At 39.4% G+C, this 18434-nt stretch overlaps 1 protein-coding gene across 1 annotated transcript in view; it reads left to right on the top strand.

Annotated features, from left to right (window-relative positions):
* The window catches only part of celsr3 (cadherin, EGF LAG seven-pass G-type receptor 3), a 93831-nt gene that overhangs the window by 53408 nt on the left and 21989 nt on the right, over positions 1 to 18434 (top strand). The window contains exons 13-21 of the mRNA XM_055048652.1: positions 384 to 494; positions 626 to 794; positions 9195 to 9336; positions 10573 to 10693; positions 11930 to 12113; positions 12339 to 12440; positions 12529 to 12623; positions 12991 to 13200; positions 17862 to 18060. Of these exons, the coding sequence (XP_054904627.1) occupies positions 384 to 494; positions 626 to 794; positions 9195 to 9336; positions 10573 to 10693; positions 11930 to 12113; positions 12339 to 12440; positions 12529 to 12623; positions 12991 to 13200; positions 17862 to 18060 (1333 nt within the window). The remainder of the gene's footprint in view (positions 1 to 383; positions 495 to 625; positions 795 to 9194; positions 9337 to 10572; positions 10694 to 11929; positions 12114 to 12338; positions 12441 to 12528; positions 12624 to 12990; positions 13201 to 17861; positions 18061 to 18434) is intronic.

An 18434-nucleotide genomic window follows, 5' to 3' on the forward strand; every position in this document is an offset into this window, starting at 1 on the left:
TCTTAATCCAGTCTGACAAAGCAGAATGGGGAAAAAATGTCTTCTCATGTGCAGCGCTTGTCAAGACGTACCCCAATAGAGTTAAAGCTGTAACTACTGTAGGTTTTATGAAGTAACAGAGTCGGGCTGAATATAAATAGAAGATTTTGCGATTTTTATCTGTGAAAAAATGTCATACTGAGTGTAAACTTTCCCCTGCTTTACAATAATGCACTACTTTCAAAAACATTATTGTGGTTCTAGTGTGAAAAAAGGTAAATAGTCAAAGTGATATGAGCATTTGAATCTTTAATTTCTTACTTTGAGATTTATGCAGATTATTAGACTATTTTTTGTTATCAAATTAACCCTTTCAGCTCTGTGTCTTTGCTTCCCCCCGCTAGGGAACAGTGATCGTGGGAAATGACATCCACGGCTTGAAAGTGAAACACCTGCATGTCGGAGGAGTCCTGGGCTCCGGCGAGGTCCAGAACGGGATAAAAGGATGCATACAGGTGAAGATTAATGCACTAAATTTTTAATGTTTTGGTGGATGGGTAGATGGAAGCTTTCAATGTCAGAGGAAATCAGTCGTTTCTCAGCTGTTTCTTGCCTCACTTCGAAACGATCCTCGCTTCACCTGCAGGGAGTTCGTCTGGGCGTGAGGCCAGATGCCCCCGCCCTCCCGCGTCCATCCAGGCTTGTCAAGGTGGAGGCTGGCTGTAACGTCGGAAACCCCTGTGTCTCGTCTCCTTGTCCGGCTCACAGCCGCTGCACCGACGTCTGGGAGCGCCACACCTGCATCTGTGAGCCAGGTCAGGACACACACAGTTTTTCTGCATGACATTTTGCTTCAAGTGATTTACATATTAGTCTGATGATGACAATCTCTTTGGTGGGTGTAGCTAAACCATCTGCTGAATTTCATTTGTTAACATGAAGAATATTTTTATTGCTTTGCTTTGCCTTCTGATTTATGGTTTACTAAGTTTTGATTCAAGATTTTACTGGTCAAGCGTAAATGTAAACTATCATTGATATATTGATATTTTTAATAAGACAATACGTTTTCTGCTTTGAATATCGACGTGCAAACACTTTGTAGAAAATGCAGAAAGAGGTCTTCATAGTGAAGACTTCGATCCTTTACTTTGAGTACTCAGTGTGTGAACACAGCAGCAACAATCATGTTTTAGTTTTGGGTTTTTTACCCTATTTTGAACATTTAAAAAGACTTCTTACAATGAAATGTTTGATTCTTTGCTTGAAACTTTATTACATGAAGACAAGAGAGAATAGATATTGTTTTTTTTGTATTGGCTTTTTTTTCTTTGTCTAAAGATGCAGAAGCTGGGAATTGAGGTGCCTACATTTGTCTATTCTGATGAGATTCTCTTTTCGTCCTGAGCCAATTATTCTGATATCTCCTGGTAGCCACGTTATTTTAGATATTTTTCATAGAAATCTTACTGGTTTTATTTTGTTTGGAGATGTTGCAAGTATGAGCTTTTTTTTTTTCAATCATGATCACAAAGCGAATGTGCAGCACTTTGGTGCAGTTTAACACCTGTTTTTAAAGTGCTATTTTAATAAATTTGACATTGACATTATAAGGCTTTCTATTTGCTGGATTTAATGCTGAGGCAACAAAGCGTCACATAAAGAACATCAAATGATCAAATGAACCTGTTTTCTTTCCTTACAGTTCTTCTCACTTTCTGCAGGAAAGTTGACATATAGTTCCTCCTTTTGTCAAAGTGACTTTTGTCTTGTTTCCGTTTTCTGATCCATAAAGTTCAAGAAATCTTTCCCCAACTTACATTGTATATTCATTCTGGTTTCTTTTTTAAGAAGTATCATCAGGAAATGGGACATCATATCATTTTTATCCTGTGATAAACTGAAGTTCAAAAATTTATTTTACACTTGCAGAAGTTATGAGAGCTGCTGATTATTGCTCCAAGGTTTTTGCGACTGACTCTTAACAGAAGATTTGGTTCCTCCCTGAATAAAAACGTTTCAATTAAAGTTTGACATTTCCCAACGTTTTCGGTGTGAGACTATTTCATGGCTGGAAGTTCAGCCTTTTTAAAGGGATCTTTGCCATAGCTAATAAATGTGAATGTTAAATGTGTCTACTTCAGGACACATTTACCTGACAGGCATGTCAATGTGTCCTTTTTATTGAATTAAGAAATAAGAAAGGTTACGTAGACGTTCTGAAATGGAAGGAGAAATTAAATTATTACGTGCCTGACTCTCTGTAGGTGTCTGGCAGCACTCTGACTGGGTTAAACTGATATTTAGGTAAACATAATGAGCTCTGACTTGAAGCCAGAAAAAGAGGTTGAGGCCAGGCTAACTTCCAAATCCCCTTGGTTAGGTGAAATATAATGAGGCGGATTTACCACACTGGAGAAAAATATGATTAAAAGAAGAAATAGAGTTGAGAGAGCATTTAAAATATGGTATTTATAGAGAGATGGAGAGAAACAATAGGAAGGATTAAAAATGCAGAGGAGGAACAAAGGCGCCCAAATACTTTAATGATTAATGAGTTGGAGGGGAAAAAAAGCACATGGCAGAAATGGTGCAAAAATGAAAGTTTTGAGGCAACGCAAGAGCACATAAAATCACATCAAATAGCCTGAGAACTCTTGTGACACATTTGGGAATAGATGCATTAAAAGCTCACACAAAAGTGCAGAACAATTAAGATGACAGCTGCACACCCAACAGGAAAAATAAAAGGCAAATGTGAAAGCTGAAGAGAGAAGATGAACAGACATCTGGTAATAATTCAGAGATTTATTAACGACAGCTGCAGTTCAGTTCTGCAGGTATTGATTAAACATGCAAGACCAACTGAGCAGAGATGATTAAGGCATGTTATTCATACTTATGATTAAAGGAGAACGGGGAACCAAAGGTCTGATGGGGTATTAATGAAAAAAAGAAAAGAAGAACAGAAAGAAAAGATGACTCCATTATTCATTCAGAAAGCTGATTCTCTTTTTTTTTGTTGCCTCTCTTCATATTCTCATTCTCTGTCTTCCTAAGTTATCTTAAAAGTACTATTTTTATTTAAAACAAAAAAAAGTTATCCAACCAAAATGTTGCCACTTATAAAAGAAACAGCCACAGACACATAAACCTCGTGCTGGCAACATTTGCATTGATTCCAATTGTAAACGTATTGGATGAACCATTTATTTCATCGAACCACGTCTTTATTAGTTAAAATCAAATGTTTTCCTGTCCAGTTTTGAATAAAATGTACTCTTTTCTTCCTCCAGTGGAGCCTCTGTTCTTAAAAACCATCACAGCCGGAGCTCTAAGCAATAAGCTAACATGTTGCTGATCTGCAATGGTTTGATTCAGTCTCTACAGAGTTAGTGAGCTTAGACACAGATAGCATCCTCAACAGCTCTAGCAAGAGTTGCTGCTGCTGCAGCAGCACCTAAGTTCAGTGGATGGAGAGGAAACTTAAAACAAAGTTAGCAACAGAGGAGAAGTTGATCAAAAGAAATTAAAAGATGAAAGTGAAGGAGGATGGTGTGAAGGAGAAATTAATGTGCTCTGAATAAGAGCAGAGCCCCGGGTCTGGGAGCGTGGGGAGGAAGCAGAGAGGCGCTGCATCCCTGTAGCATCCTCCGCTAGCCTGCAAGCAAATGCTAACACCGTGTCTCATTACGATGGGGGCGCACACGGATGTTTTCACACCTAGATGGGATTACAGATACATGAACACACACACACACCGATCTGCAAGCTTGACGTGCGCACACCTATTTACTGTAAACTCGCTCAGGGTGTCGTTCTCATTATCATTATGTTTCATCAGCACAATAAGAATTAAAATTTAAAAGTGTTATACAATGAATGCTGCTTAGAGACAAATCAAACTTTAATAAATGTAGATGGGGGGAGAGAGAAGAGGTGTCGTGTGAATAATTCCCTTTCATTTGGGTGTGTGTGTTTTTAGCTTAATAAGTTTCACTCTGCTGACAGTTATTCAGATTTGAGCGATGCGGTCTCCTACGTGGAGAACAGATGCCTTCTGCGTAATGCACTCTCACACTGAGACGAGGCTCTGTGTGAGAAAGACGTGAGCTTTTCCAGCTCCTCGCTTCGTGTGTCTGGAAGTTTATTCACACTGGCGTTTGCTGACCTGACACGGCAGCGTCAGACGGTTGCCACTGGCTAATTTTCTGCTGTTAGACAATTTGGCCTAAAATGATAAATTACAGCCATGTAATTCACTGAATTGAGTTCCCAGAGTTGGTAGAAAAAACAACTCAATTACACTCTCTGTCTTGAGACTTTCTGTGGAGGAAAGAGTCATTTAGTGGAAGTGGGACTATTTGCTATGATGTCGGTGATTGAAAACAACTAAGAAAAAAAAAACATATTTGCATATTTGTACCTGAGGATGTTTTTTTTTTTTTTTCTGGGAAGAACTGGACGAATGTTTGTGTGTGTGTGTGTGTGTGTGTGTTTGTGTGTGTGTGTGTGTGTGTGTGTGTGTGTGTGTGTGTATGTGCGTGTGTGTGTGTGTGTGTGTGTGTGTGTGTGCGTGTGTGTGTGTGTGTGCAGCTGCAGTTTGGTTGGCTCCATCCCTCAGGGAGAAAATGGGACGGAGAAATGATTTATGAGTTTCAAGCTACGTTTTCTGTGTTGGAACCTGCAGGAGGTGCTGGATCTCCTCGAGCTGCTGAATCAGGATAACGTTGTTCTCTGTGACAAACGACTCCGCACCCGAGAACGGCATTTATTGACCAGGATTGATTATGAAGATTAGAAATTTATCAGCTGGCAATAGTTTTCCAGTTATATATGAATTATGCTTTTATAAAACTTGAGCAGTTTTGCGTCATTTAAGCTTGGATTTTACATCTTATCAGTTTGTTTACTGTAGACACACTATTTGCTTGCATTTTCTTCTTGAATCCTTTAAAATTTTCAAAGATAAAAATTATTTGATAAAGATGGAAAGAAGTAAAATAACATTTCAATAGCAACAAGGTAATTTACAGTAAGCTATCAACTCAAGCCCAACATACAGTTATGAGGCTTCTCTCCGGCTCTGTGTGGAGCCTTTGGTGGATTTTTGCCTTATTTTCTAAAGTGGAATTAAACCCAAAGTGAAAGCATAACTCCTCCTTCAGAAAGGGGGAGAGGTTATGTGGACGGAGCCAAGAGACACAGAGGGTCCTGGCCAAGTGTGGGGATGAGCGGCGCATCAGGACGAGGGGAAGCAACGTTGGCAGCTTAACAACTTTCTCGCTATATTTAGCAACTTTTCAGCAACAAATTTAGCAACTCTTTTCTGTGTTGATGGAAACCTCAGTGACATGTGAAAGCACCAATCGCTCTGCTGTGAACTTGCTTTGGGACAACTTCAGACCAACACAGGAGCTTTATGAACCCTGGACTGGATTAACAGGCTGTGACTGCAGAGTCTTTAAGACACGGTTTGCACTTCATGAAACCGCTACCACATTTGTGTGAACCAGACAGATTAGGGTAATGTTCCCAAGAATTGTTGCTAAAGTCTTCTCATGTCTTGTTCTCTTGAGCCTATTTCATGTGCGGTCTCATCTAGATGTGTTTTAAGATTAGAGAGTTTGACTGAAGCAGTAAAATCGGTGTGACATTCGCAATCTTTGTAGAGTCAAAGATGCTGTTGGAAACACATGAGAAGAAAGGCTGGTTCAGCGAACAGATGGCCTTATTGATCTGTCCTCATTAAAGTCTTTTGGGGAAAGTCAACCTGCTGTTGTGGTACAACAAAGTCAGATGAGAAACGGCGAGTCGCACCGGATGTAAGCGAAGCTCAGTGGGCATAACTTTTGAAACAAACTTATGGACCTTGACTTGGGAAGTCAGAAACATATTTAACTTCAGATGATGTATGCCTCATTGTTTTTCCAGGCTCTAACCTCTTCCTATCTATGTCTAAATCGTCTATTGTCTACTGACAAGGCCGGTTCCTCCCTTAGCCGGTTTCCCTGGTGAGAGTGTGAGGATGTGGACGTTTGACAGAATAACTGAGTGTTTACATGACGAGCCCACAGGAGGAGATGAATAGGTAAAAGAAAGATGATTAATTTACGGTTCTTAAGCCATTACTTTGCTTGAACTCCTGTTTATATGTGGAGGGGAAAAAAATCCAGAAGTGAAAACTAAAAATATAAACGCCTCAGTATTTTCTTTGCATAAATCAGAACCTATAGACAGGAGAGCTAAAAAGAAATGTCATACAGACCGCATTAGAAAATCAATGCCACTCGGTTACTCTTTTAATTTATATATGTTTTTTTACATTTCGTGAAGAATGAAGGTAGGAAATAATAGGTGGAAGTCACTGAAAAGCTGTGTGGGTCTGCAGCTGCAGTCCAAGGCCAAAGGCTTAATGGAGACTCTGCTGCGTTTTCTACAGACAAACACACAAAAGCCCACCTCACACATCATTGTCGGCTCCAGAGGGAGGGGAGAAGTGCTCGGTGCGCTGCACACATCAGTCAGTGCCTCTTCAATCCATAACAAAAATCCCTCAGTTCATTGCTTTAAAATTAAAAAGGGAGCCAGGAGGCTGTGGTTGTTTGCTTTAAGCAGGTGAAAGCAGAGATTTTTATTGATCAAGGCAATGCTTTGGGTACAGTGTGATATCTTCTCGCAAAAGCTGCATCACTTTTTAACCCGATTTGTACATATGTGCATTTTGATTCTCTCACATTGTGTATGAACAGAACAAAGAGTTTAACTGTGCTGCTTTCTTCTCTTTGCACATGTATGTTTTTCTTGTTTCCTTGGATGTTAACATTTATATTATATTCTTCAACAGTCAAGAGCCTAAATTTACCATCAAAGGGCCTTATATAAATGCATAAGTTTAACACATACCATAGATCTAAGATTAGTATTTCTTTTCTGAAGAAAGGAAATAATTAGTTAGATGTTTCACCATAAATAAATGAAAATATATATTTTTTAAATCTGAATTTAAGTTTTAAAGTAATTGGCAAGTCTACTTTGTAGAGTGATCTCCACCTGATGGTTGTGTTATAGCATGGTTACAATCTGATGGCGTGAGTTTAATATTTTATTTTTGTTTAAGCTCAGTTTGTTCACAAATACATCTCAGCAATAATCCATCACTTCTTTTAAAACCAGCCAATGATGCTTGCTGTCCCAGATTCCTCCGCATCTGAATCACTCTGCGTGGCGGTAATGTTCTGAACAGGAAAAGGGGCCCCGAAGCATAATATGCTTGTTACAGCAGATTCACAACTAAGTCACGCTTTAAAGTATTCCAAAAAGTGGATATCTTTAAAAGCATATAAACACAGAGCATAATGCAATGATGTGAATTGTTTTTGCTCTGGAATCAGTAGAAAATGAAATGCTTTATCCCAAGAATAAGTAAAATCCCTCAGATTCTTTATTCTAAACATCTATTTTCCATTTAGGGAAATGATTCCAATTGTCTTTTTATTCACCGTTTCCATCTCTGTCAATATACTAGGAACTTTTATTCACCTCCCGAAATTAAAGGTGTTTTACCCCTCAGCTGATTTATCGCTTCTGTAAATAACCCTTCCTTAAAGACTAAATTGCCCAATTATGTTGTTTTCATATTAAAATAAGCCCTTGGTGAGAAGCTGGTTCCATTCATTCTGAACACACCCCAAAGTGTTCATGAAGCACTCCGCTTTAGTCATTAGATTAGAAAGGGGTTTCATGTGTGGGCCTATATTAGCATGTAAGAGGCTGCTGTGTGTTTTGTGTGGAGTGTCTGTGGATCGCACTGACGTGAGTGACGGCTTCATCCATCACAGCGCACAGGTGCAACTCTGAAGGGAGCGCAGTCGGTGCGTTGCAGGAGTGTTTTCAACTACCTCGGAGTGTTTTAAAGTGCATATGCTGCTTTCGCCGCTGGAGATCTGGGGCTCTTACCAAAGAGAGAAGTTTGTGTTGCTTAGATAAATTCATGTTTTTTAATTATTCCTTCCCACTGGTTTTGTTTCAAGCTCACTGCTTCACTCTGTAAACTTGTAGTTAGGGGTCATTTTAGAAATTTAATAAGTGAAACGACCCAATAAAAATGATTAAATATTTTTTTTAGATAATACTTAGTAAATCTTTTTATTTTTTTTATCAAATTGAATATTTAATGTCTCTTATTAACTGAAAGTATTTTAATTTAAGTTTGGTAGATAGTTAGTTAAGATGTCGAAACTATTTCTTGCTTCTGTTTTCAAAAGCTTGCACAGTAATTCTTCTATTGTATAAAGCGGTAAATTATCATTTTCTCAGTTGCTTCTCAAGTGTGAACCATGTGGACCGTTTCAGCCTTCGGGGTTTTGCCTATGCAGCGTTCTTCGGACCGGAGCTGAACAAGACGAGGCGGTGTTTAGTTTCTGTGCTCACCAGGTCTGGAACAAACTGCACAGAAACGTTTTGTACCTTCAAATCTGGACTGTTTACTGCAGCTTCTGATCGCAAACCATCAGACCAATGAATAAATACCAAAGGATATCTTTGATATCTGCTTTGCAACTTATATTTATTTTAAGAATCGCTTTTATGTGTTGTTGCTTTGTTATTTTTCTTTCTCTTTCCTTTCATCTCCTGCAAAACCCCTTAGATTGTCTTGTGTGTGAACGGTGTTAGATAGCGCTGTCTAATGTTGTGTGAGTGAAAGTAAGTGAGTAAAACCACCTTTTGTTCAAAGATCATATTTCATGAAATCTAAACTGATCATAAAGACACAATATAAAAAGAAAAATGTGCATTTATGTCTCTCCTCGACAAAAAGAATCAGCCCTCGATTGCTTCGTGCAAACTCAGATCATTAGCAGTCTGGAAGAGGAGAGAGCGACTCCAACTGGACCCGCGTTTTAAAAGAGAGATCTGAAAACCTGTAAAATATAAATGAAAAGTTTGCAACACTGTGTTGAAAGTCTCCTTGTTGCAGCTGTTTAAATACGCCTGTAGACATGTTTGAAGAAATCTCTATATGTCTCTTATTCCGTCATGAAACACATTTTTATTCTGTAACGTCTCACATCTTCTGCACTTCTTCTGACTAATAATTACTAATTGCTGTGATTTCGTTGGCCTGTCACATCTTCAACACTGAAAAGTGTTTTCATCAAGTGTTGAAATATATTCACTGATCCGTAAACAACAGAATATTTTGTACTTCACAGGGTTCTACGGGAAGAGCTGCACTGACTCCTGCCACCTGAACCCATGTGAGAACGAGGCTCAGTGCCACCGGAAACCGAGTTCTTCTCACGGATACATTTGTGACTGTGGAGACAATCACTACGGGCAGTACTGCCAGCACAGGTACACACACACACACACACACACACGGAGACGCCTTAATTGATTCAGCAAGTGAACCCCAATCTACCTGTGAGATGTCAACAGCGTCTGAAATACTTTGAAGTCTAAAACCATTTAAGCTGGGTGAGCGTCGGTGTGTCTTGTTAGCTCCCTGTCTGACTTGTTGCCCCTCATCTCCAACTCTGCGGGACAGGTTCAGGCAGGAGTCAGAAGATGCTCTAGCATGATAAGGTTTCACGTGTATGCTCAATTTTTTCTCACAGCGAGAGTGACTCTGACCTGACACCGAGCGCTCTGCCTCTCCGAGAAATCCACTCAGCTTCAGCTTTTCCCCATGATCTGCTCTTTGTTTAAGTTTAGTTGTTTCAACCGTTCGCAGTTCAACTAATGTATGTGTTTTCTTTTAAGATGCTCCTTGACTGATAAAATAAACACTTCTTCTCATAACTCCTAATACATCTGTTACGATTATATTTAGAAGGTTGATTCATTGTCTCTTATATAACCAGTGTTCATAAATATATGCATATACTGCTGCTTACAATGCCCCATTTATCACATAAACTATAAAGTGGAGAGAACAAGAAATGTAAAAAAAAAAATAACAAAAATGCAGCTTAAAGATTTTCTGATCTTATATTTCTTTTTATGTCATGCAAATTCTTCTTTGATAAGTAAAACCAGGCTTTGTGGTGCAATGACATCCTGAGAAGTTTTTTTTTTTCAATCATCTCTGAACCTGACATAATAAATAACATTCAATAAGTTGACAGGTGAATCAAAGGCTTGTAGTTTGTACGAATGTTTGGATTGTGAGGAAAGTCTTTTCGTCTTCGCCTCTGTTCTCCCATCAAGGATTGTCGTCAAACAAAGCAGTTTGTCTTTTAAAAAGCAAATATGCACTAATGGATGAGTCAATAAATGCATTCTCCCCAGATCAATTACATCTTGTGTTTGTTATATTGAAGGAATTCACAGTAACTTCCTGCCAGATGCAATAAAGAGATGCAGACAACCAATGAAAATCTGTTTTTCAATGACTTCTCAAATTTCATATGCAGCGTTTGATTGCAAAGCCTTGAGGTTTATTTGTAAGGAGCAGAGTCTCCGCTGTGACTTTAAAGTCCCCTCTTTTCGAGTCATTTCAGAATAAAAAATTGCCAGACTGATGCTACTACTCACACGTATTGTTGTTCTGTTTCATTCGTCTGCTGTGTCTCTGTTTTCAACACTTAGGATTGACCACCAGTGCCCCAGGGGCTGGTGGGGATCTCCCACCTGTGGACCATGTCACTGTGATACGAACAAAGGTTTTGACCCCGACTGTAACAAGACGAGTGGACACTGTCACTGCAAGGTAATCAAAGCAAACGCGACAGCTTGGTTTCACAGCATAAGCTGGGCAACTTGTGCATCTACAGTATTTCCAAAAAAAACCCAAAAGAGTATCAAAAATTGAGTGGAAAATGTGTGTATTGATTACAGAAACACGAGAGGACGGTTGAAGGAAACAAAAGTAATTTATTATTTACACTGCAGCTGAGGCAACATCAGACACAGATCTTTGAACAGTTTTGAATTAAAAATGGACTGGAGCTTTTCAAAAAAAAAAAAGAAACTAATACTAAATAATTACAAGCTCTTTGGTTCAAAGTTCACCTAAAAACAGGGGGAAACATGCAGTGGCCGAGGCCAGACCTCACAGAGTATGACAGACTAATCAAGACACATGACTCTTAAGATGAGTCCTTTGTTTCAACACGTCCACCTTCTGTTCATTTATTTGTGCTGTAAAATGTTTGTGTGCAGCCAAGATGATTAACCCAGATATACCCTGCACTTAATCTGATGTTTTGACCACAATCTTTAATCTCTGACATTGACTTCAGCTCTGACCCTGACACATTACACACTCACACACACACGCAGACAGATCTATACCCATCCCAGAGGAAGAGACTTTATTGACTTAATTATGGTTCCTGGAGACTTGGAGAAACTCCAGATTTTGTACGACTGTCCAGATCAATGTCTAAGCATTGCTTTGCTTCTCCTCTGTGTTTCTCTACTGACCAGTGTTTCCATAATAATTATCCCCCCCTTCCCATTCCTGCCTCAAAGTGGCACTTGTATGTCCAATAAATCCAGCTCATACTGCTCTTACAGCTAATTTGACATTGGATTGGTAATTCATGTTATTGCTGCTTTTGTTTTTGAGTGCACAGAAGAAGAAAAAACGCAATAGTCGATGCACTTCGTTAAGCTTCTGCTGTCAGGGAAAGATGTGAAGGTGCAGATCTGGAGCAGCAGCAGGAAAAAGAAAAATGGTGGAGAAAAAGATTTTTTTTAAACTCTGTTGTCACGTCAAATACCCCCAAAGGGGAATTAGATAATTACATCAAAATATTTCATCTTTATCTTGTTGCATCATAGCGAATTTGTCCAAATTTCCAGATATTTTCCCACATCACATACCTGTACATACCTGATGTGTTGATACTGTTTCCAAAACTGAACTGCAGAACATTTTTGACAAAAGTCAGGCTGAGTTTGGTGAGTGCAGTCACTGCAGGACCTCATCTTCTCTGTTCAGGAGTTTCACTATTGGCCTCGAGCCTCTGACACCTGCCTCCCGTGCGACTGCTACCCGGTGGGCTCCTTTTCACGATCGTGTGACCCCGAGTCGGGCCAGTGTCAGTGCAGGCCTGGCGTGATCGGCCGCCAATGCAACATGTGCGACAACCCTTTCGCTGAAGTCACTAATTCAGGATGTGAAGGTGAGAAGGACGAAACAAAGCCTTTCATATGTATTTCATTTTGCCTTCTTTTTATTATTTCTGAGTCGTAAGCTTGGAAGTCTCTGAATGTGCCTGCGTTTATTTTCAAATTTCAAGTAGCTCCAAGTCTTTTTTTCAGCATATCAAAGAAAAAAATCGTATAATTTCAGTGACTTGGCTTTTTATCCTGATATGTAAAATTTTTTCACTATACTCTCCTTGCAGTTATCTATGATGGCTGTCCAAAGACCATCACTCTGGGGATCTGGTGGCCCCGAACCAAGTTTAACCTTCCTGCTGCCGTCCCCTGCCCCAAAGGCTCTGTTGGTTAGCACGCTCATATTAACGCCGTCCCGGTATAATCCTTGACTGTTTTAAACAACGTCTTTAAAGCTTCCTTTTCTGCCTCCGTCAGGCGCAGCAATCAGACACTGTGATGTGGAGAGAGGGTGGCTGGAACCCGACCTTAACAACTGCACCTCGCCTCCGTTTGTGGAGCTCAACATGGCTGTATGTAGACGACTTTACAGCCTTTTCATTCGATAATTAAAAAGATTAATTTGCGTCTGATAATTCTGATTCATTCTGTCTCTTTTGAAAGCTCAAAGTTGTTTTGCAAGGTCACCAACTCATTCAGACATTAACATGCTAATCTGTGAATTTATTACTGTATTTAAAAGTGAGGGAAGGAAACAGAAATCTAACTTTTGGTGAATCAAATTGAATTCTCTCTTAGGCTCAAGGATAGTGTTTGTAGCTCATCCTTTGAGTTCCTTGAGATTTCCATGCTGAAATTTTTTGTGTGTGAATTTCTTCTGACATTTCCAAGGATGTAAATGATGCATTTCTATTTTGTTGTTGTTGTTGTTGTGTACAGCTTGATTCCCTGGAGCGTAATGAAACAGAGCTCAACACCATCATGGAGAAGAAGCTTGCTCACCAGCTCAGGGATGTTACTGAGGCTACCGGCCGGCTCTATGGCAATGACCTGCAGATTGCCGAACGACTCCTCTCCCGCCTCTTGACGTTTGAGACCCAGCAGAGTGGTTTCGGCCTCACCGCCACTCAGGATGCTCACTTCAACGAGGTAACGGACCGTCGCGTTGTTGTTGTCTACTTGGTTCCAGCATTTCCTCTGCATGTGATGTGCATACGCCGAACGCAGATCGCCATTACCTTTATTAGGTCTGGTTTTAAACTGCTACTTTTATGACTTTCTGTGGTAACCTGCTTTACTGAGTTGCTGATGCTAGTTTATGTATCCACAGAAATAACAAGACGAGGTTCTTCTGTCATTTTCCATAGAACAATTTTATCAGTATCTATTCATATAAAATTGAAAGTATTCCTGTTTGATTCTGGATGTGTAAAGCTGGGTTGCTATGTCGAGTTAAGTTTTCTTACAGAGGAAATGCAGGTTGGAGTTGGTGCGCAATCAATTATTTTCCTGTGTGAAACATACAGAAAAGATGATACGCAATGCTTCAATCTTCAGACTAACAAATTATTAAATGATCAAAAGAAATTGCACAGATTTTCAAGCAATGTGAAAACTAATCATCAGTATGCACAGGTGATTTCTGTTATTTGCTAAGTGATGCAATTTTGCAACACTGAGGTTCAAGACTTAACTTAAAAGTTGGCACAACTGGTATTTTGAAATACCAGTAGTTAATAATTTATTCAAACATATAGGCTAATGAGACCTTCCAGTCACAGTAAGCTAGTTTCTGATATTTGCCAGCTTTAAGATTTCTCACTCTGAAACCTCATCTCGATCTTATTGCTTTATATTTTACCTTGAGTTTGAAAAAGCTGCTTTTTTAAGCACTGCCTGCACATGATTGATAGACTGCACCATTGTAAGGGACAGAGTAGGTGACTCAATGTTAAAATGAGATGTCTACCTCTCTGAAATGGGAAGTGCTGCTGCTTTGACATAACCCATGGGAGATTGCAACACGTCAACTAAACACATCAGAATCTCGTTTCTCCTGCTGCAACCCTGACAGCTGAGGATGCACCAGCTGAGGCGACCACAGCCACATGACAGACATTTCTTTTGGGTTCCTCAAATATTTAATGTGCTTCTCAAATTTAGCAAGAAAAGACAATTAAGTCACGGAAATGATGCATGACAATGTTTCACAAAGCAATGAACTTTTCCCTGTCAAAGTGTCAATATTTAAGAGGGAACAAATACTTTCACTGATTTTAAGTTGAGCAATAAATGAAGCAGCTTTTTATGATGCCACTTTTTTAACCCTTTTAAAAAAGTGACCTTTTCCATTTGCGAGGTATCAGTTGATGCTTCTAGTAGTTCCACATTGTTTGCTGTAGCAAAGACGTGAACTTGGAGCGTTCTTTCATGAAATGTAAAATTTTCATTTTCTGCTTTATCTCTGTCACTCAAAAACATTCTTACACATCACAGCAGTTCATAGCATCTTTTTCTAGCAATGCCAGTGGTGACGAAGCTTATTACAGTATTATCCAGCTTTTCTTAACACATTTAAGATTTTATGCGCATCAGCAGTGATCCAACACCACCTCATATTTTTCACTCTGTAATCTTTAGCTGTTCAGTTTCCTGGGAGTCATTTATTCATTTTAATGAGGTCCATAGCACATAAAAAAAAGAAATGTTTTTTTTTCTGATTTACAAACCTGGAAAAGTAATTAGTTTTTGCTAAAACTCAGGATTTCATTCATCTCCTGATAGATTTAGCCACATCCCTATAGAGGTAAACAAAGGCTGAAAAACCAAAGAAATAACCAATGAAATGAAGCAAAAGAATCCATCCTATATTTTGAAGTTTGGGTGCCTAATTTCAAATCTAATACACGTTTCCGTTTTAAATCTGGCAAAATGTCCAATTATTTGTGTGCTGTATGTTTTTGTCAAACAGATTTATCCTGTTAAAACCGAGAAGTGTCGATAAACTTAATTTTGTTACATTTTAAAGAGTAAATGTGCAGCTAATTACAGTGTGGTTCCCAGGCTAATACTAAATGTAGATCAAATTCTCCCTGTTGCCAAATATGTGATTGTCTGACAAAGGCAGTTTCTATGCCAACCCAGCAGCAGCATAAATTATTTCCTATACAGAGGAAAATCAAAAGGAACCAAAGAACAACCTCCTATCTGACATCTAATTTAATGTGCCAATAAATCACAACTACACCTTCAGTTGCTTGATAGAGCCATAAATCCGTTGTGCGTTGCCACAATAGCAGTTTTTCTACTTATTTTTTTTGCTAAATTTTTAAGAAAAACCTGAAATCACAGGCTTTGTAATCTGAAGCTCTACCTGTGAGAAGCAGTCCTGTTGTCTTTATGTTGTCTCTTTAAAGTTAATAAGCGGTTATCTCTGAAGCATAATCACAGACACCTAGTGTTGTGTTTTTTTCTCATCAAAATGGCCAAGAATATACATCTGATAACAGGTGACACCTCACTTTAGACAGCAGCTATTAGGCCACATGAGCAGGTGATGCAGAGGACAGTTTCTATAGTAACACGGTGGAGGCAGCAGAGATTTGCAGGAAAAACGAATAAAGGCTGACAGTAAAGTTTTCACATCAGGAATAAAGGAAGACTTAAAACATTTCACGATCAAGCTGTGCTAAAAAATTTATCTGTGAATGAGTCTTTATTGTAAGTTTGCTGTAAAAATTTGAACATTTGAAACTGTATAATTATTACAATACATATGCAAAAACAACCAAACAAAAAAAAAAACGAAACCCTGTGTCAGTTTATAGAGCTGCATGTTAGTGTATTATGGCTACGATACGATAACGGTGTATTAGAGGTATTAATTGTCGTAATATAAATTGTGTAGAACCAGAAATCATGTGATTAAAACTGTTTTGCTCAAAGCAGCACAAATATTAAAGCTTGCTCTTTGACTGGCACATGCAATTTGTCAACCATTACATTCACGCCGCCTCATTTTCAGCCTCTCATTTAATTTCTCTGCAAAATGATTTACCTTTCCCCTTGTTTCCTAGCATCTTCCTCCTGTTAGACTTGATGTAACTAAAGAAGCAGGATGGGAAACAACACCTTATTAGTGTCAATCTGTTCAGTCCCTCCACACTTTTTGAGTGGGTTACTTGTTTCATTTATTGTTACTTTTTTATCATTTGTTGTTAAAATGTTTATGTGTTATTTACATATTTGCTTTTAGTGCTAAATATATCATAAGTAGCAGACCGTGTAATGATGATGACTGACGTAGGAATATAAAGTTCATCACATTCTGAAAACCACATTTCAAAACATGAGCAGAACCCGGGGAGCGAGAACAATAAAGATAATAAAAGACACACGGCTTGCCTCTAAAACTGCATTTCAGCAACATCAAATTTACGAAACCTCCAGTACTTATGAATTTTATCTCTGCCCCAAAAGATTTCCTTTGCTGGTTTGAATTTTTCTATTTCATCCCAGCTGTCTGCCTTCCTTGCTCCTATTTCTTTTCCATCTCTTTCATTTTTTTTTTTTATTCTACACCCTTCCTAATTCCCCAAGCATGTCACCACCTTCCTTCGAACTGCACTGTCTGTAATTTCCCTTGTTTGTCTGGAGGTTGCCATATGTATTTTTTTTTACTCCTCCCTTGAGCCTTGCATGACACTGCAGTAGTTTATTAGCTTTAGTGCAGCCTGGCTGCAAAGATTCACCGCCTCAAATATTACTCTTTGTTCAGAGGAGTCTGCAAGGCTGTGGCCTTTGTCTGTGATGCCTCTAACAGGCTTCCATCCAGGGTCGCCATGACAGGAAATGACAGGCGTCATGGACGGTGGTGAAACCGGCTCTAATTGGAAAGAAGATTTTGTCTGGTGTGACGTTCAGGTTACAGTTTTGTAATTCATGGTGAAACACAGCTGAAAGGGCTCCTTTTCATTTCTCTACTCGTACATCCGACATTTACATTTTACGCTTCTACTCATAAAGTCACAGATAATAAAGAGAGACCACCTATGTGTAATTTAGTCTTAATGTGAATCCAGCTGTGAACAAATGGCACCATAAAGATCAAGGAACTCAGAGAGAACGTTGTGAAGATGTTTAAAACGGAGCTAGGTCATAAAACAAAATTCAAAACTTTGAAGGAATATTTCTTTTATCCAAGATCAGAAAATGTAAAGCATCTGACACAAGTAAACGCCGAGAGACGGCCGTCCTCATAAACCAATAAGGAGACTGTTAGTCGGAGAATCAACCAATAGGCCCATTGTAACTTTGGAAGAGCTGCGGCGGTACACAGCTCAGGTGCAAGAGACTGGCTGTTCATCCCCTGCTGTCAATCTACATTTGTGGAAGAGTTGCTATGGTGAGAGAAGACCAAAATCTAACTTTTTGGCCAGCATGTAAATCCTAATAACATGAAGAAGGCATATCACAGCTCCCACAGTGAAGCATAACAGTGGCAGTATCAGACTGCGGGGGTTGGGAGGTGATTTCTGTCACCGTGGCCGGGGAAGCGTCTCGTAGTTCATTAAGATATAGGCAGACTCAAATAAAGCACGCTCCAGAAAGAAAACCGCTCCACACTTTCCAAATTTTGATTTGTAAAAAAATGGACTGTTTAATTTTTCCTTCCACGAAACAATTTTGCTCCACTTTGTGTTGGTCTGTAACATAAAGTTCCAGTTCAGACCATGTTCCAATGACACACATTTTCTTACATCATGTTCTTATCTGCATTTTCTAATTGTTCATGTTCCTGCTGCTTTCAGAACGTTCTGCGAGGCTGCAGCGTGCTGTTGGGTCCCGCTACCTCCGGGCTTTGGCGGGCTCTCGCTCAAAATCAGAACCACCTTCTCGGCGGTGGTCCGGCTGAGTTGACGGAGCTGCTGGAGCAGTACTCCAAGAACCTAGCTCAGAACATGAAGCTTACCTACCTCAACCCTGTGGCCTTGATCTCCCCCAACATAGGTGAGAATAGGTTCATCGCACTTGCAGGCGAACGCACGGCATCGTTGAAACCAGTAAAAATGAACGAGTCGCTTGTAAAGTGCTAATTTTTGCAGAAAATTCGATTTGGTTTTCTTATAATTCTCAAAATCTCTGCTATGAAATCAACCAGAATGACTCATTGTGAAGCAGGAGCTGAAGAGCGCTAATGCAAATGATGATGGCACAGCAGGAGCGCTTGGCAGGAGCACAAAACGACTGAATTTCACACTCCCACTCAAACATAGCAGCTAATTCTGTGAGCACATGCACAAAAACCCTGAGGCGCCAACGCTCTGGCCAACGCGCCATTCAGAATAACAGATGCCAAACATACACACACGCACACACACACA

The sequence above is a fragment of the Poeciliopsis prolifica genome, unplaced genomic scaffold (genome assembly GCF_027474105.1).
Source record: "Poeciliopsis prolifica strain line A6 unplaced genomic scaffold, Auburn_PproV2 SCAFFOLD027, whole genome shotgun sequence".
NCBI classification, from domain to species: domain Eukaryota; kingdom Metazoa; phylum Chordata; class Actinopteri; order Cyprinodontiformes; family Poeciliidae; genus Poeciliopsis; species Poeciliopsis prolifica.